Source organism: Lygodium microphyllum, chromosome 30 (genome assembly GCF_053477565.2).
Source record: "Lygodium microphyllum isolate KBCC chromosome 30, Lygodium_microphyllum_v1.1.10, whole genome shotgun sequence".
NCBI classification, from domain to species: Eukaryota; Viridiplantae; Streptophyta; class Polypodiopsida; order Schizaeales; family Lygodiaceae; genus Lygodium; species Lygodium microphyllum.
This window is the reverse complement of record NC_141164.1, coordinates 69,871,809-69,892,384: the sequence shown is the minus strand read 5'-3', so window position 1 is coordinate 69,892,384 and position 20,576 is coordinate 69,871,809. Positions and strand designations below refer to the sequence as shown.

Here is a 20,576-nt window from a genome sequence, read left to right as displayed (position 1 = left end):
TTCTATGTCATGTAAATAAGCAACACAAGTCATGTTACTCTTCATGAAGTGTATCCACATAGAAATCTTCCTGATTTTCATTGATATGACCAAGAATCAGCTTCAAATCTGAGATAAATCAGTAAGAGTGTTGTACTCAAGTGTATCAAAGGATACAAGAAGAATAGTGTCAAATAACACTTGATAAGTATCAATAGATACTGTTCTTGATGAGCCTGATGTTGATGCTGGATCTTCTTGAACCTTCTTCTTGTTGATTTTGATGTTTTGATTTCTTGCTGAAGACTGAGTTTTGGAGTAGATCAGCGTAGCAAAACCTTCAGTTGAGTGAGAAGAGTGAGAAGTATGAGTTGGAAGAGGAGCTTGATGTGGTTGTTGCTTGAGCTGCTTGATTTCTTCAACTCTTTCAAATCTTCCAAGCACAAATCTCCCCTCCTTGATGTGATTTGATGAGTAATCCTTGTTAGAATCTTCAGTGTTTAGTCAGATCTGAGTGGCAAGAGCTTTGTTTGAGTCCTGAGGAGAGAGAAACTGATGAATTTCTGAGCTTGAAGCTCAAAGCTATGGCTGCCTGAGTTTAGGGTTCCTAGATCCGACTGTTCTTTTCATTGTAGCAGCACGTAGGAGTAAAATTTTTAAGAGCCCTCTTAGCTGGAGTTGGCCCACTATATGGCCTACTAAAGCCCCATAAAAGCCCCTTCAATGGCTGCCCCTATGCTGAGCTACAGCAGGTCGTTTAGGCAGCTGCGAAAAACTGCGCCAGATTGGGGAGATCAGCAATGGCAAGCCGTACGGCGCACAATGTTGACGTTTTTCATGCTGGCAAGTTGCGCCTAGAAATGTAGAAGATATTCTCAGAAGAAAGCGTGAGGAGATAAGGTCTGTAGAGGAAGATATGGAGGCTCCAAGTACTGCAGGTCCAGTTTGGCTATGGCAGACACAGGGCAGAGATTGAGAAAATTGTCAATGCTGAAGCTATGCTTGCCCAAAGTTAGTGATTGATGTGTCAAGAAGAAGCTCTGGAAGCAGGGGAACACTTTCCCAGAAGGAAGCAAGTGAAGATATGCCCTATAAGTGGAGATCCAGCTCCTCCAACAGAGGTAGGTTGCAGGTTGGCTATGGCTGCCAAGGGGTAGAGAGTGAAAATGGAGTTGGAGATGAAGTCAAACACTTGAGCTGAGCTGGATAGAGATTATGAGAGACTGAGAGAGCAGAGAGAGGACCTGAAACATGCTAAGCCATGCTCAGCTGCGCTTTGATACCATGTTAGAAATGCGGGATCTAGAGCATGGCAAAGACGGAAGCTATGGTGGATGGAAGATGAAGATACTACTCATGTTGACATTGACAAAGAAGACAACTGTTACACAAGTGAATTAGGTTTCAAGATTGAGACTTGAACTCATAAACACAATCTTGTGTAGGACTGACAATGACACAGAGACTTGACACAAAGAGACAAGTACTATTGCATTATCATCATATGAAAGTGATAGTCAAGTACATCATTATATAGGATTGCTTGGTAGCACATTTCATCACTGTGCCTATGGGATCTGTCTCTCTTCCTAGAATGAACTATATCTTCCTAGCCTAGTTGTTCCATACAAAGGGGCATACATAGGGTGTGATTGGCAGATTCTCAACAATAAGGATATGGTCCTTAATCTGTTTGTTGATTATACAAATGGCAGAGTGAACAATGACCTTGGATCAATTAGAGCATTCTAGGATTGCATCTGGACCTTCTGTCTAACCCTTGGGATTAGTGGTCAACCTTGCCAAAATAGGGATAAAAACTTTGATTAAACCTCTCCCACAATGGATACAAGGAAATTGAAGAAGAAAATCTTTAGACTTCAGGGATCCCCATGGTGTTCGGAGTGGCACTAAAACATAGATGGAACTGGGTACTCAATAAAGTAAAGAAAAAGCTGGAATACCTAAGGAAACTACAATGCTTCTTTGTGGGAAGGATAGTAGTCTTGAAACATATCCTAATTCCTTCAACTATTTACTTTTTCCCTGCTAGAAGCCATAAAGCTTAGGTTTGAAAAGTTTAGCATGGGTAGACTACACTAAACCTCAAAAAGAAGGGAGCATTTGTACTTCCCAATCTGTTAGACTTAGCAAATAAACAACTAAATGGGTGATTCATGCATTCCAACATGAAAATGAAGCTTGGGCTATTCTAATCCTTCACAACCGATGCTCCTTTACAATAGCTAGCTTGCCAAGATGGAAGGGCCTCCCAACTCTATTAGTGGCATTCAATCAGACAAATTGCACTACAAACATTTGATTAGAAACAAACATTGAATATTTATTTGTATCAAATTGGAGTCAGTAGGAACCAATCGATTCCGCTACTTCTTTGAAGTATTCAAGAGGGTGAAGAGAGTACATTGATGACTTATAAAGAATTTGTTTGCCTCTTACCCAACCATAATTTCACCTTGTCTTGGAGCTCATTAGATTCCATTTGTCTCATTATATTTTATGGACTTGTTCCCAATGCACAGCTTCAGTCAGCATTAAGAATCAGTAGGAAAGGTGTAAGATCATGGACTGATATATGGGATTTTCAAACACGATCTTGGAAGATAGAGAAGCTCTCAGGCATCATCATTAGTTTTTTCTTGAAGAGTTCCAATTGATCCAACAAAGGATTGATTGTTGGGGTCCTAACGTCTGCAAGGTTTTTCCATTCCTTCTTTATCCAATTCTTCTTTCCTTCCTCTTTCTTTTTGGTACTTGAAGCATTCCATTGTGATTCGATTCCTACTAGCAACTACTACCACAAATTTTCATTTTTAAAACCAAATAAAGGGTCAACATTTACATTCTCAAATATCTAAGATTTGATCATGACATTCTACCCTACCCCTACTCATTTCAATTTCCAATTTATCTAGTTTGGCATTTTTTTTTCTTCTCTCCTCTTTTCTTTTGTTTACTTTATCCCTTTTGGCCTATTTCGACCCTTCATAAGTGGTTCTAGCCAAGGCTATCCACACTTGGATTGGATGGTGGGTATGGGTAAAGTTGTTGAGCTAAGTCTCCCAAAATTTTTCTATTATCTCTTTTGATTTGAGTAGGGAGGGATTTGTATGAGACCACCTTTCTTTTATTAGTGTAGTACTACTTGAAAGTGTGGAAATTATTGCATAATGGTTAGAGAGCACAATTTCTTTATTAATCTTACAATTGAAATTGGAGAAGGTGAAGAGCAAACCTAAAGATACATACATTCTATCAAGCCTTGCCTTTCTTGTTGCTACCCCTTTTTGATTGTTGGACCATGTGTATCCAATCCTTGTACTTATGTCTACAAGTCCATGGTAGGATACACAATTTGCCCAACCTAATTTTCACTTCTTGCAATCACTTGACCCTTCATGAGATATCTGTTAGCTTTGTCTTCCACTATATTAAAGTCCCCAACCACTATTATAGGGCATTGAATTGTTAATAATGGTTCTAGAGATTAATTCTTTCACTTTCTATACATGAAGCATAATGATAGATTATTGCAACGTCTTCTTGCCCCTTGAGGTGTAAGCCAATCCATCTATTCCCTAGGTTGTTTGTGGTTTTATCTACCATACCCTTTAAAGTATTCATGTAACCTTACATTGCCCCTCCACTTCTTTGGAAGTGGCTGGTATAGATCTAGGAATATTCTGGGGGAAACAAATTTAGGTTTTTCCTTAGCCTTTAACTTCTTAAAGACATATAATATCTAGAGCAAGATTAATATCCTTAAGCAGATTCCTAGTAATCCTTGCTCTAGATATTTCAGATAGCCCTTTATAGTTATATGATATAGTTTTAATGACACTAATCATTAACTCCTTTTATTTTTTATTTTTATGCTTTTTCGCACCTTTCTTATTCTTGTTGAAGAAGGGATTGATGTTGCTATCCCGAAGTTTAGAATGTCTTCTTTTCGTAGTCGATTTTGTCACACTGCATAGTTTTTTTGAGGACTCATAGAGAACTCCAGATTCTGGAATGGCTCAGAATCATCCTCATTCTCTTCCGTGCCATGTATTATAACATTGTCACTGTTTCATTGAGGTTTATTTCCTTTTCATTTTTTTGAGTATTTTCAACCAGCACTTCCTCATTCGAGTTAGGATTTGCACTTTCTTCCTTCTTATTCCCTTTCACAAGCTTAGGTTCTACTGATTCGTCGCGAACCTCCAGTAGGAGGGCAGAATACTAGTTCTGATTGGGCTTCTTCTTATTGTTTGCTACATGGAAATTCAGATTCTGGGACTGGGTCTTTCTCCCTTTTTAGTTGATTGTTTGAAATCCTTCATCTACAATTTTCTTATCTTCCTTATTTCCTACCTCTTCTTTGGGTTTGAGTTCTAGGCAATTTCTTATAAAATGCCCTACGGTTGAACATTTAAAGCATGCATTTGGTAAATTTTTGTGAGTTAAGGGTTGTTTTGTGAGCACATTCTCATCTATAACAGAGATCAACACAATAGTCTAGGAGCCTTTCGGAACGATCCATTTCTATAAGTACTTGTGGGCACCAATGAGGGTTAATGGCATTGGTGGGTCTCTGTCCAGGCATCCTCCAGAGAGGAGCAGTAACCAGTTCGACAAAAGGCCAGAGGTTCCCTGGGAGGTCTGTCAGGTCCACACCCATATCGGAACTTTCAAGTTTCCATGGCTTTCCTGTGCGCGGACCCCAAGGTTTTAAACCGCTCTTCATTAAACTTTGAAGGTTCTTTGGAAAGTTCACAATTTCTTCTACATTCAAGCTCGATTTTTCGTGATTTCTCGAACACCGAATTAAGAAGCATTCTGTGCAGGCGCAGGGAGTGCCATAATAATCAAACCCAACCGATGTTCGAACCGGATGGCTGTGCTTTGGAATCTGGTTGCCCCATGGCAATCCTTCAGTTACATTGATGCAGGCATGCCCTACTGCAGCCATGTAATGCTTTTTGGTGCTTGAATCTATGCATCTGTTTGCTGTCGCACAGTTGCTGTGTTGCAGGGTTCTAAAATTCGCACCATTTGTGTCGTTTTGCACAGCCGGTTCTGTGCAGAGGGATGCCTCGGGGACCTAGGCTAGCTTGCTGGTCTCTGCAACAAAACTGGCATGTTTGCTCCAAAGCAAACGGTCCAGCGCCTGCTGCAAGAATGCTGCACAAAAAAGGATTTGGCTGCCACCAGGCAGGTGCATTCCCTCATGACTAATACCGGGCTTCTGTCCGATCCAGCTCTTGTTGTGCACCTTATCCGCGCATTTGGCTTCTGTGAAAGCTTGATTGATGCAGATCAAGTTTTCAGGAATTCTACTACCAAAAATGCGGATGTTTGGATCGCTATCATTTTTGCTCATGCCAAGCTTGGAGATTGTAAGAGAGCTTTGAACTTGTATCATGAAATGCAAGAGGAGGGTATGAAACCAAACAAGTTTATCTCTTCATGGATTGTGAAGACATGTACAATCTTGGGGCTCTTAGGAGCTTCACAGGCTATTGACATCATTGAAGAGTACAGGCTTCCAGTGTCCAAAAACATCCTCTACTGTCTTCTTCAAGGTTGCCTCATAACAAATGATTTGGAAGGTGCGAGATGTGTGCACTCACTCATGATCAATGCAAAGCTTGATTCTAACGATGTCCTGGGTAATCATCTTATTCGCATATTTGCTTCATGTGGCAAACTGCAGGAAGCAATACAAGTGTTTAGGAAGGTTTCAAAACCAACTGTGTATACATTTGCGGCAGTTATTTCAGCATATGCCAACAAAGGGGATGGAAACGCAGCTCTTGATCTGTACAATGAAATGCTTCAAAATGGACTTGAAGTACATAATGTTGTGTTTTTGTGCGTATTGAAAGCATGTAGCAGCATAGGGTTTCTAATGGAAGGTAGGTATGTGCATGATCAGATTATCAGGGCTGGCCTGGAATCTGATGTGACCATTGCAAATACGTTAGTTCATATGTATGCACAATGTGGGAGCTTGAAGGAAGCACACATGTTTTTTGACAAGTTGCCAGTGCAAGACTTAGTGTCATGGGCGGCATTGATTGGAGGTTATGCAAAGCATGGACATGGTTTCCCTGCTCTAACACTTTACAAGCACATGGTACATAAAGGGATCATGCCATGTAAAGTGGTACATTTGTCCAGTTTAAAAGCATGTATCTGCCTAGGAGCCTTAAAGGAAGGGAGAATGATACATCATCACATTGTTAAAAGCAGTCATATGCCAGATATAAACATTGGGAGTGCTCTAGTTGACATGTACGCTAAATGTGGGAGCCTAGAAGAGGCACACAAGGAGTTTAACTGCTTGCCTAGCCAAACTATTGCAACATGGGGTGCAATCATCGGAGGGTATGCACAGCATGGTGATGGCTTTGGGGCCCTGAAACTATATGAAAAAATGCAAGATGAATACAAGGAACCAAATAATGCTATATTTCTTTCTGCTTTGAAAGCATGTGGTAGTATAGGTGCATTTCAGCATGGCTGGCTGTTACATGATCAGATAATTCGAAGTGGAATTGTAGTAGATGTTGTTCTTAGTAGCACGATTGTAGACATGTATGCAAGATGCGGAAGGCTACAAGAGGCCCTTAAATTTTTTGACAAATTGCCAGATAAAAATATTGTTTCCTGGACTGCAATTATAGGAGGTTATGCTCGTTCTGGTAATCTTTTGGAGACTGAGTTGTTAGTCAACAAAATGCAGGAACAGGGTTTTAAGCCAGACAATGTTATCCTTTCATCGGTTCTCACTGCATACAGTCATGCAGGTCTTTTGAACAAAGGCCGTAAGTTTTTCAGAGCAATAATCGAAGACTTAGGCATGATACCCACTCTCAGCCATTTTAACTGCATAGTTGACCTTCTGTGTCGCTGTGGTTGTCTGGAAGAGGCTAAGGATATGATTGCAAGCATGCCTATGTCTCCAGATTTGGTTGGGTGGAAGGCTTTGCTTAATGGATGCAGGTCCCTTGGTAACATGGAGCTAGGAAGAGACTGTTTTGATGAGCTTGTAGATATGAATCCTGTTGATTCAGTTGGCTATGTTTTGTTATCAAACATATGTGCCGATGCTTATGCTTGGGATGAAATTCAGACACTACAGGGCTTTAAGAATTTCACAGCTGCCATGAAGAAGCCTGGGACAGCCTGGATTGAGGTTCAGAATCAGGTTCATGAATTTGTTGTTGGTCAAAAGGCTCTATTGCAATCCATTGCAACAGAATCAAAGTTCAAACGATTGACAGAATGCATCAAGGTGCATGGGCATGTGCCACAATCCAGTTTGATATATCAGACACTAGTATAAGGGACACATGTGACAAGGAGGGCAGAATATCTACACATTGTGAGAGAGAACAGTTAACATATGTGATGGCTCAGAAAATGAAGGATGCTGTTCGGTACCAAGGCAATTGTTTTGAGTGTCCCTAATGTGTCGACGTAATGGCTAGAGCTCTTAGCTGCTGGTGTTGAGGGCCAGGTTCAACCCCAGTTCATTAATTACTGTGACTTGACCCTCTGCCACCATGACCTTGTGGCCCTTGTCCTTTCAGGGCATTCATCTATGATCCTGCTTTGGGCGAGATCAGCTGTGCCATGGCTGGCATCTGATTCTCTACACAGGTTCACATGGCTCTTGCTGACCTGCCATCAATTTTTGGAAAGGGATAGAACCCCCCCTGTCGTGAGCACCTTATTTATGCAACTCTTTTTCATTTAAAACAGCAATCGTTAAAGTCAGTGTTCATGTTAGATGCGTTACTGACCTGAAATAACAAGTCACTAGCTGCATGCTAGTTGGAAACTTTTTGAAACACAATGTGAAAAGGTTCTAGATATTAAGGAATAGCAATGGTTTAAAAAGTGGCTTTAGGCTTATAATCCTTTCAAAAACAGACATAACCTCAAGTATTAAGCTAGGTATCACTTAACACTAACAGCATTGTCATTATTAATGTTCCCATATCTAAGCAAGGACTTCATAGTGCAAGGCTCTGCTTCTGACCATGGACCAGGAGATTTCCAACAATTGAATCTTGAAAATGTTCTGAGGTTCCATGTCTCCAAGACCAACTGCAAGCCCATGATTCTCAGCCCTTGAAATCAAACAATGAATTTTGTATCCAAACCATGGTTACCAGGAACGGGGAACAGTATTTTATATATATATATATATATATAGAGAGAGAGAGAGAGAGAGAGAGAGAGAGAGAGAGAGAGTCAACACTTGTCTTAGAATCTAGAGAGAGATTATATGAATCATAATTCGTGAAATTAGACTCTAGAGACATAATGATCAAGTTTTAACAATAATAAAGATTCAAAACATTGTAACCAGCAATGGATTGTCGCATTCATGATTGGCATCAAGTGTGTGTTGCAAAGACACAAAATATGCACTAAACTTTAAAGCCTAAATAGTAAAGATCCAAGTTACAAGAGCTCCAATTTCCAAGTCAATACTCTAAAGTTTCAAAAGGCTAGTTGCTAAGTACTTTGGTTCATGGAAGATAGCTCCATTGTGCTTGAATGCTCATCTTGTAGAACAATATCTTGCCTATCACCATCATCGTTGTCTTTTTTCCAATGTATAAAAGAATTAGCCTTTGCAACTAATGTATGAGCTAGTAAGCGAAGATTGGAGCTCACATAAACTAGGTCATTCGTCTTCATTGTACCAAGACGATTTCTCTTCTTTGAGTAAATATGATTGAATGAGCTCCATAGTTGCTCTAAACAAGAAGAGCTAATTGTTTGGCTAAGAATACGAATAGCCAAACTCTGCAGTCCCTTAGTCCCCCCTACCATAAAGCAGTTCCGATATTTGTCTTGTCCTCTAGTGCATCCTTTGTATCAAACATCCCTAATGTTTGCCGATATACAGAGAGCTGATTTTTAATTTTGTGTTGCATTTCACGGCTAGGATAAAGTCTTGCAAGCAATGTGTTCCAAGCCTTGACCATCTCAAGGTCTCTTTCTTGTATCTTTCCTTGAAACTCAAGATCAAGCATATATGTTACAGTATGCATAAGAGAGTCATACTCATTCCATCTGTTGATGCATAACTTCTTGATCTGCTCATACCTATCTATATTTGGTTTCAAACTCTCCAACCTCTCAGCCATACGATCCATACCTTCATAGATTTTTCCAATACATGGATTCATGCCATCTGCCTCAGTATGTGCATAATAGGATTAACCATTTGGTTGGTGCGATTCACCTCATTTCAAAAATCTCTATCAGAGATATATGCATTACATAATACAACAGTAGCAATGGCAGCCATAGTTCAATTTTCATACTCATCACTAGCAAATAGCTCCCTAATTGCACCTTTGCAATAGTGCAATTGACCAAGCATAAGAAAGGTATATGCAAATCGTGTATCCGAGTATTTAAGTTCTTTGTCACTACGCTTGTGAAACTCAACATGCAAGTACTGATGATTACATATAGATGTGATAATCTTGTTGCATTTCGCAACAAGAGATGCAATCCATGGCAAGTTTCCAATATCCTTTAACAAGTTATTCAAGCAATGCGCCATGCATGGACTAAAGGTGATATGTGGATACATTGCCATTGAAATGTTTCTTGTTGCTCTGTTTGTAGGTTCACCATCTGCCACAAACTGCACTACATTTTCAGCCCCAACAGCTTGCATTGTCTCACACCACTCGGATGCTAATACATCTGCACTCTTTCCAGTCTCTGAAACATCATGACTACCAATGAAGTATACATCCCCATGAGAATATACAACACCACCATGTATGGACCTATGACGTGTGTCACTCTATCCATCTGCTATCAATGTCACTCCATTTCTTGCCCATTGATTGCGAATATTTGATGTTGCAATCTCTATGGCTGCTTTCTCCTTATGAAGCAATGTAGTCCTAATAGTTATTGATGAAGGGGGCTTATATGTGGGTCCATACTCTGCAATTTTTGTTACCATATTTATAAAATAAGGTGGCTTGGCTCATTTGAATGCAATATGGTCATGGTAAAAAAAGCGTGCCGTTGCTGCATCTGTTTCCTCTTTTTTCTTTGGTTCCCATGAAGTGTGCAATGAACTCTGTCTAACCCCACGATCTGCTGCCATTGATGGCCCACGAGAAGGCTGCGTAGCCACTAATCCTGGTGGTCTTTTGCATAAAGCACCATGCCTTGCTGGCCTTGGAGTCCATGTTGTTGGATCCATTGCTATATTTGGCGTCCTCCTGGCATGTGAATTTCCCATAGAAGTGGCTATGTGGTCAAGTAACTCCTGCCTTTTCTCAATTGATACATTGGTGCAAAAATGCACCTCTTTCCCCTCCTCATGTGAAAGATAGACTCTCACTTTTCAGCCCCACTAGTGCGAGCATAAGAGCAAAGTTTGCATTTCCAAGGGCGAGCCCCTCCACCTCTCAATGGCACCCCTGCATCTACCTCATCCCACCATGACCAAGTAGTGCTTCGACTTGTCCAGTTGTTGATGAAGTACGTGCTGAGGATGATAAAGATCCCATAGATGTCAATGCTGCCATTTATATAGAAGTGACAAATAATTAGTAAACTTCAATGAAATTGCAGAAATTTGCAGCCAAAATTTCAATATCCATGTGTCAAAGTTCAATGAAATTGCAAAAATTTCAGCCAAAATTTCAATAGGAGCGTTGAGAATCAAGATTCCTCATACCTCACCTAATCGCGGGCGGGAATCAGGCCAAGTAGGCAAGAGAGGTGGGCCACACGCGAGGGAGGCGGGAGAGGCAAGTGGGAGAGGCAGGCGGGAGCAGGTAGGGCATAGGCGAGGCAGGTGTGGTAGGCGGAGCAAGTGAGAGAAGCGGGAGTAGGCGGGCGACAGGCCGGAGAAGCAGGAGCTAGCGAGTCACGACACAGGGGGAGTAGGCGGGAGTAGCGAGGGTAGGTGGGAGTAGGGTGCAGGCGACGGGCGGGCGACAGGTGGGGGTAGTGGGAGCAGGCTGCGGCGGGTGACAGGCGACAGGCGGGAGTAGTAGCGGGAGTAGCGGGCAACAGGCGACACGATTTTTTTTAAAAAAAATCAGCTGCTGGAACGGCCATTCCAAACAGGGAATGGCCCTGGAACGGGAGGGAATGGGACAAGGAACAGGCTGGAACATTCTGCCAGTGTTTCCTTGGCTCGGACCTCCCAGAACGCGTTAATCCGTTCCTGTGTGCCGGAACAGGCGTTCCCTGTCTCTATGATCCAAACCTCTTACTTGACCCAGGGTGCAATATTTGAAGGCGGCCTGCTGGAATTCTTTTATCCGTAGTCTTATGCAGATTGCATTCCAGCTAGGCCCAATGAGACAACCTTTGCAAAATAGGTGGGAGGGAATGTCTTCAAGGACATGGCAATGACAAGAGCCACCTCAAGCCTCTGTCCTTGAAGGTTCTGCAAATCATAAAGCCGCCCATGAAAACCTGCTAACCAAAAAGCCTGTCTTTTAGGGGAAGTTCAAGGCTCCAATGGTCATTAACAAGTGACATGAATGTGTCCTCTAACTGGATTACCCAGATTCAATGAAGTCTATCCTAAGGGCTGTAGAGCTGGATCAAGTTCTTCCTTACAAAGGAGGATTTGGAACTATTAACTAGTGACACGAGTGTGTCATCTAACTGAATCACACAGATGCAATGGACTTAAGGGCTGTACAGCTGAATCACATAGGAGTTCAAGACAATATGAGGAGCCTAAAGAAGAGAGCAAGCCAGTTTGCTCTCATGTCTGCCTATGGACAAGCTTTCAAAGTCAACTGTCTAGAAGATATCTCACCTTATGCTGATAAACTACCTGCTGACAAACCCATGATGCCCCTGATTTTCAAGGAGAAGCAAGGTCTACCCTGTTCATCTAGCCACTAACCGTAAGATGCTTGCTTTGCCCGAAGAGTAGGCCCTTCTGTCAGGAGTTTAGTCATGGGAGGACTAGTAACCGAGTTAGAAAACATTCTCCTGCAAAGCCATACTTTCACTGGACACATCCCAATGGCATTTTTGAAACAAGATTCTCCAAGAAGACTGCAAATCAAAAGTAAAGCCTGGTTTTCTGCAGTCCATAAAGCCTTTAGAGGAGATCAAGTTCCCCTTGGACAGTCCCAAGGGTCACAGGATTTCTGATTGTATGCCCAAAAGGATATGCAGAAGTTCAGACTGGGGAGTATCTTGTTGCCGGCATCTCAGGAGCAACTTGGCTCTAGAAGCAGTAGCCAAGATCTCAATATCAAGCAGGCCAAGTGCACCCCACATGGGGTCCAAATTCAGAACCTTGAAATTTGGCGGTGTCTTCAGCAAGTTCTGGGCTTTCTCTTGAGCATTTTCCGTGCTAGTTTACCTCGGATGCAATCTCATCTTCTAGGCATGGAGGCTTCCATCCCTCAGTAAGCTCATATTTGGCGAACCCTCATCCCTTTGCTGCGTCTTCAGACAGCAACATGACCGATCACCAGGAAAGGCAGCCCTCTCACCCCCGTCCTGAACCCAGCCTTCACTAATGCAAAGGAAAGTAATTAGCTACTTATCTCCGAACACTGCACTCAATCAAAGTTCAGCACGTGAACGCACATGGGAGCTAGAGTGCCTGTGCTCGGAGACAAAGACATAGATCGGCCCCAAAGCTTGATACCGTTTGTAGTATTTCTATAAGATTACGAGAGTTGTTCGGTTGGATACAAAGAACTTGGTTCTTCTCTAAAATGTTAAGTATCTGCCAATTGTTCTTGACATCTTCTTGTTTTAACCTCGATGATCCTGTTGATAGCATCTCTTGTAGTAGCCTGCCTTGCAGGTTTTGCCAATCAAGTTTTTGAATCATCTATCCATTGATTCTGCAGAGCTAACCTCCCTATATATCCCCATCATTGTTGAGTTGTTGGGAAAACCATTAGTATTCCATACGATGGATGTCCATGCTTGCTCGTGCCGCTCCAGTTAAAGTTTCAACCTAGCCAATGAGCCTAAGTAGGTTTGCTCTTTGATCGATATTTCATGTGCTAAAGGGTTGACACTAAGCCGTATCGGGTAGGTCTTAGAACCTAGGTTGGTCAGGTCCTTACCCACAATTGAAGTCCTACATGACTAAATTGATCGGTTTTTGAGTCTTAAGTTACTTCCAGGTCAATTGTCAATGCTTTGTCTAACTGCTTGTTTGATCCTAGGATTTTATTTGACTACTATCAACTTGCCTTGTCACAAAGATCTAAGATGCTATCGCCAACTCAATTTTCCAACATGCAATATAAACCAAATCATTCTAATGTCATAGAGGATCATTGCTATCTCGCAAAATTCACTAGCTTTTCATGGCTTATTGATTTTTAGGATTCTAGGGACTAATTTGGTAGATAAGCATCTATGTCCATCTTGGTCCAATGGCAAAGTATGCTTGGTAGATGAGCACCCTCTTTTGACTACTTGAAGTGATTGGAAATCTTCTGGACCTAGCTCACAATGGATCACTCCCATGTTGCAGTGAGGTGTTCACAATAATGCCACAATAATTTAATCAATGTGATGTTGTAGTGGTCAATTTTGTACAACACATAAAATGTGGAGAGCCAATGCATACCAAGGCTTACCCAACCACACTTTGATCCATAGCACATTGATTATAACCGGCCCCTTGACATGAATCCAAGGTTATCAACAACCTCGGTAAGGATATCAAGTCATAAAAGGAGTCCTAGGCTTAGAGCATCTTAAGATAATGCAAAGATGAACAAGTTTGAACTTCTATGTCACGAAGGTCTAATTATTGTGATACCACAATGATCTCGGCTTTGTTGCAACACCAAACCTTATGAGTAGAATTTGAAAAGTTTTGTGCTCTTTTAGAGAAGCAACTAAATCCAATGGTTAATGTAATTATGCACAATGCTTGCAAGCACAATGCTTCCCACAACCATTTCTTCAAATTTACTACTTAGCAACATAACCAAAATGTTGAGGCAAAACCAATACTTAACACACATGGGGCATGGATGGAGCTCTCCTTCCTTCAAGACCTCCATCTATGTGGTCTGTATGGTACATCTCCTATATTGTGTTATAGAATCCATTGCCAATTCATTCATTGTTTGAGTTCTTATGTTCTCTCTTTCACTGCTCATTCTTCTGAGTGCTCAGGAGTTGTGATTCTTTTGCTTTTGTTGCTCATTCTCACATGGTAATAAACGATTGTGTTGCTCATTTTGATGCTTTGTGGTGCTCTTGTTCATTCTTTCAAGACTTGAATTGTTGTGTTTTATTGCTCTTAAACTTGCTATATACTAGGTGATGACTTGTTTCTATGTTGGATAACTTATTTTGTTGCCAATTTGAGTTGCTGAACTTTGTGTTTTCATTGATGGAGCTTCTTGCACCTTGTGTTTTTCACCTTCATCTCTTCATCTACTTCTAGCAACTAATTACTATGTTGGGTGGCATCCTTCTTGCTATGGGAACCTATTGTCCTAGTGAAACAATGTGTGTACCCTTTGTTTTTTGTTGATGCCTATTGTTGTTGAAGGCTAGAACTGCTTCATTTGGACTATTGCAATCTTGGGTTGTTAAATGTACTCAATGCCCCACCCTTGTAAGGTGCCATCAATGATCCATGGTGCTCAAAGTTTTAAAGCCCTGATTTTGAGGAGAAGCTATATGTGAGCCTAGTTGATGGGTCCTAACTTGTAGATTAGATGAGGTCTATGTGATCAAATGACAAAAAGGTGATCTTTGTGCATTTAGCCTTCGGGTTAGATAGAGTAGCTAAGTTGGTAGCAACTCAAGGCACACAACATCGAGTTCCAAGGTGGGATATTTATCAAGGGCCCCTATTTTGGGGTTTGGAGGCAACGAAAGCAGCTCATGGCGTAGGGGTCTCAAGGGGAATAGTGGCCCCTTGATGGAGGGCTGAGGGCAATATCCCCAACCCGACAGTGAGAAGGAAATATTTCTTGGCCAAGTAGGAAAGATCATATTATGAAAGGTTGGATGGGGACCAACCTAACTACCTTCTCGTGTTACAAAAGGGAGACCTATCATTTTAACCAATCAGAGTTCTTCCAATTAACTTATCATTTATCTATATTGCCACCATCTAAGCTTCATAGTGGAAGCACACGAGTGGACAAGACCATCTTCATATTAGCTTGTTTAGAATTAAAGAAAATTTTTGTTCTTTTCTTATTTGTTATGTACTTTCTATTCCTTACTCAAATTTTCTACATTGCACCATGTAATGTTTACATGGGTTTGTTGACTGATTACTTCAGATTATAATAAACTTTGTGCTTTTATATACACACTATTGCATTTTGCATTTGCATTTTCAACTATAGAGAGGGTTCACTATGTTAATTGTTGTGATTACTCCCTTTACTATTTCTTGTATATGCAAATGCATTATGAATTGTGAAACTCTTGATTGTTTAGACTAGTTGACCACCAATATCCTAGATATCTCATTCTCTCTTTATTCTTCATCATCATCTTTTATATCGTCAATCTTTTATTAATGACTTTTCTATCTTACTATCTTGAGATTTCTTTACCATTGCCGAATTTTGATATTTTGAGGTTGTTTCCAAGCTTGGAGGATGCTTGGCCTTTGGTTCCTAGATGTAGGTTCTTCACCTTCTGCTTCCAAGCCTTGTGGATTCACTCTGCATGTTTAGTGCATCTAGAGTTGTCTTTGAAGGATGGTGGTCTCTAACATGCGATTCACTCTGCATGTTTAGTGCATCTAGAGTTGTCTTTGAAGGATGGTGGTCTCTAACATGCTTGATCAATTTCTCTTGGTGATCTCTTTATGGTGGCTTTGGTGACCCCATCTCTATGCTATCTAGATGAGATGGTGTCAATTCTTCCATGGTGATCTTGTTATCCAACGACATGGTGGCCAATGTAGCAAGAATCACCATGTTCTTTGGTGTCTTGGCCAGTTCTATTCAACTACTAGACAATAGGAAGTTACTCCATTGACTCTTAACTCCTTGGATTGGACTTGAATATCATGGAAAGTCGACTTTCTCCTATGGCATGGGGATGGGCTGAACAAAGCAGGTGTGTCTATGCAAATACTAAATTGCCTCATCTTCTCTACCACAACATTTATTCTCCTTTAATGCATGACTTGTCATGGAACAAGGATATCCCTATCTTACAATAGTGGAATGACACTCGTCACCTATCCATGGGGCTTATTAGAGATGATTCTAGCTGCTCCATTGACACTTAAATCCTCAAATAGGACTTGAATGGTGGAAAGTCAACTTCTTCTATGGCATGGATGGGCTAAACTAGGTGGGTATGCCTATGTGATCTATTGATCTTCTCTACCACAACCTTTATTCTCCTCTAATGCATGACTTAGCATGGAGTAGGGATTAGGCTCTTTATTAGGCTTTGTATTGTGTGCATACCCTACCTCTCACCTAGGATCCTCCTCATTGATTCTCTCAAGCTTAAGCAAATGAAGCTCTCCTTATCTTCAAGGAAGCAAGCTCAACCATGAGAGAGAAACCTAGATGGTCAGTAAGTCTATTGCTTGTTCCATTATAGTTGAACTGGTGGCATGAATAGAGTCAACATTCCTTGATCCTTGCATGGCCTCTAATGCCTTCCAAGCTCCAAGTTCCAAGCTCTTATGAGAAAGTAGAGAGAAGAGAAGACATGGAACCAAAAGAGAAGCTCCCCTTCTTCACACTCAGTCACTCAATTCCCTTCCTGAAACACTCTCTCTAACAAGCTATGATCGATGGAGAAGGAAAATATAAGAAAATAGAGTCCACTAGTTGGAAAACATAAGATCAAGCTCTTCTGTTCATTTTCCGCAATATGTACATAGGGTTTCTTTTTAGTTGGACATCCTTAACTCTCTTGCCTCTGTTTTCTACTTACAATACCTGGGTCTTTAGCCAAGACCTTTGAGGCTTATCCATGCAAAAAAAAATTCCTCTCCTAATACAATTTGCACAAGAAAGAACCCAATGCTTGGATTTACAAAGAATAGTCACAATGCCATGCATACACCAACTTTCTTGCTTTTCTTTGATGCGTCTATTCCTTCCTATCTTGCTTTAGTAGCTTCCTATCACCATGTCTTACGTTATTGTTCTTCAACTTCCTTTCCATTCTTCTTTGTTTTTGTTTTGTCACTTTGACACACTCCATAATATAATAACACTTATCAAGCTCTAATATTTTTTATGATACTTTTCCATTTCCATTGTTTTACCTGTTCTTATGTGGGTAACCATGTGACCCATATTTTGGGTTTGATTCCTTGGAGGTTCTTTAAAGTTTTTGATTAAATAGTTGTTTTATTAATTATTACATAAAACAATTTTACCATATTTATTGTCATTTGTTTTATGATTCAAGCAAGCCAATGGGGTCTTTCACTATTGAATGTTCAATGTTGAGGTAGCCTAGCTCCACAATGTTGAATTGATTCCACACACTCATGGCTATCCTATCTCTCACCTAAGTTGCTCAACATTCAAACTCTTCATTGCCTCTTGCCCTACTCACTCCTATCCCAAGTATGCAAACTAGAGCAAAATTTATGGTGTGAAGCTATGTAAGCACTCATTGAAGCTTTGACTCTTGCCATCGTAGTTTGGATGGTTGTGGAAGGATTCTCTAATATTGATGCTCTTCCAAATCAAGGAAGATCTCTTTTAGAAATCAAAATTGGCCATATTATTCTCAAGTGAATATATTTTTTTCCAAAGAAAACAAGCCACCCCTACATGGCATCTAGATCTTACCATTTATATCAACTCACCAACAATCACCCATAAGTAAAAATTGTTGCCTACCTTTTCATGTCTTAAGGCAAAAATTTTAGTAAATAGAGTATTTATAAGGTTGTCAGGAATTGCATGGTGGGGGGACTTGCTTGAGCTGATGCACCAAACACATACCATACACACAAGAGGAAGCTCACTCAAGAACACAAGAAAAGAGATGGATGCCAAATCATTTTCTTGATGGTTTCTTCTTCTTCTTCTCTCGCACATAATACAATGTACACAAAGTATATTTAAGATACAACATAAAGTAAAGTGGTCTACTAAGTCAAACAATGCATGACTGACTATACTAATCGACTTGCACTATAACTATGCTAGTTGTAGATGGGTGTAATAACCCAATATAATAAATGACAAGTCAATGGCCATGTGAGCATCATAATAACCATCAACGTGCTAAGTGTGGACATGCTAACTCATCTAACTAGGTGGTTCATCATCAATATCCGCACCTGTTGAGCTTGCTATCTCAACACTCCCCCTCAAGCTTAGCTATATCTTTGCAACTCCAAGTAAGCTTTAAAATTTCTAAAGCTTCTATGCACCCAATGCCTTTGTGAAAATGTCAACTATCTGATCTTGTGCAGTACTGACATATTCCAAATCAATCTCTCCTGCAAGTACCTTCTCTCTCACAAAGTGGTAATGCACCTCAATGTGTTTTATTTTAGCATGGAAGATTGGGTTCCTAGCTAAGTGTATGTTGCTCATGTTGTCACAATGAATGACAACCGGACCATCTTTTTGTACATCCAAATCACTCAATAACTTTTGCACCCATACCACCTCATATGCTGACATAGTAGTACCTCTATACTTAGCCTTTGTACTCAATAACACAACTATAGGTTGGTTTTTATGTGCCACATAACTGCTACACTACCATAGATGTACAGGTGTTTGGATAACTGCTACACTTGTACATCCTGACCTATCTCATAAAAAAGTCCATAATGCAAAGTGAACTTCGCATATCTCAATATGCATCTAGCTACATCCAAATGAGACTTTCTAGGCATCTTCTAAATTAGAATCGCTACTATCCTCATGAACATAGTATGGCCTTCTATCACAACCCCAATATCAACACTCAACTTCACATTTTGCTTCAATGGTACTGAAAGAGGCTTACATGTTGTCATACCATACTTGGACAATATATCCAAGTCATACTACCTTTGGGATAGCCATATTCCATTATCACATCTGATCACCTCAATACCAAGAAAGTATGTTAGCTCATTCAAATCCTTCATCTCAAACTTCTCCTTCAAAATATCCTTAACTTCAGTAATCCTGTTGTCACTATCACTTGTAATAATCAAGTCATCCACATAGATGACTATGATGACTAAACCTACATCTCCATTTCTCACATAAAGTGAGTGATCAGCATCAGAAACATAAAAGTCAATGTTGAGAAGATACTACACACATATGTGGAATGCCCTAAATCCTCATAACCCACCAACTATTCCATATACACCTCTTCTTACAATTCACCATGCCAAAAGGTGTTATTTATATCCATTTGATATAAACTCTAACCTTTGGCTACTACCAAAGCAATCGCACATTTAGTAGTTGACATCATCCTAGCAACTGGAATGAATGCCTCTTCATAATCTATGCCATATGTTTGAGCATAGCCTTTTGCAAAACCAACCTAGTCTTATACCTACTAATAGAACCATATGTAGTATGTTTAATTTTGTAGACCCATTTACAACCAATAACTTTCTTACCCTTAGGCAATGGTACTAAATCCCAAGTCTTATTGGCTTTTAATGCACCCATCTCCTCATCCATTACTGCATCCCAATGAGCATGACCAATAACATCTTCAAAATAATTGGGCTCAATGTCTTCAACCACCTTTACCATATAAGTATAATGGGGAGCTACATAACCTTCAAAACCAAATCTTTTAATAGGATATTTGACCCTAGTAGACCTATGTACCACTGGATCACTTAGTGGAGTCTTTAGATTACCATATGATCTCTATATACCTAATGCCCTAACTAAAGGAATATCGAGCTTATCATCCAAACTCTTTGAACTATTGGAATCTCTATCAAACCCCAAATGACTAGCAGATACATCATTACTATATGACACTTTCTTCTTCCATTTGTCTTTACCTGTAACACTAGTAGATGTACTTGAATATGTGGGACTACTCCTTAGTCTCCTAGACCAAGGGCTAATTGTAGATGTAGTACCAAATAATATTTCAAGTCCTGTGATTCTTGATTTTCTTTCTATACATAACTATCATCATCATCATCTAATGCATCACGACTAGATGCATACCAACTGCTCATCTCATAAAAAATAACATTCGTGCTTACTCTAAACTTACCTATGATAGGGTTATAACAACAATATCATTTCTACTCTAAAGAGTATCCAATGAAAATATATTTTCCAACCTAGCCTTTGGATCAAGCTTCTTTCGTAGCGCATCTGGCACATAAACATATACAATATAGCCAGACACTTTCAAAAGTGACAGATCGGGCTTCTTGCTTATGAAGCATTCTTCGGGGGTTATCCCACGAACTACAACTGTGAGAGTTATGTTTATAATATAGACAACTGTGAGAGTTCTATTCGTAACATAGACAACAATATGAATAGCTTCAGATAGAAAATATTTTGGCAAATTCTTTTTAGCCATCAATACCCATGCAACTTCTACAATATGCCTATTTTTCCTTTCTGCAATCCCATATT

The 20,576-nt window shown here is 40.2% G+C and overlaps 1 protein-coding gene across 6 annotated transcripts; it reads left to right on the top strand.

The window, feature by feature from the left end:
• The first annotated feature begins 4,442 nt into the window (after positions 1-4,442).
• Positions 4,443-7,995, top strand: LOC148009971 (pentatricopeptide repeat-containing protein At1g08070, chloroplastic-like). 6 transcript variants are annotated; one of them, XM_087673191.1, is made up of 4 exons: positions 4,443-4,710; positions 4,830-4,934; positions 5,056-5,200; positions 5,314-7,994. In XM_087673191.1, the coding sequence occupies exon 4, from the start codon at positions 5,411-5,413 to the stop codon at positions 7,331-7,333; it is 1,923 nt and encodes a 640-aa protein (XP_087529317.1). In that variant the 5' UTR covers positions 4,443-4,710; positions 4,830-4,934; positions 5,056-5,200; positions 5,314-5,410; the 3' UTR covers positions 7,334-7,994. The 6 variants fall into 6 exon arrangements, with proteins under 6 accessions (XP_087529317.1, XP_087529314.1, XP_087529315.1 ...); XM_087673188.1 differs by having other exon boundaries at positions 5,056-7,991; XM_087673189.1 differs by having other exon boundaries at positions 4,443-4,741; positions 5,056-7,991.
• The last annotated feature ends 12,581 nt before the right edge of the window (positions 7,996-20,576 follow it).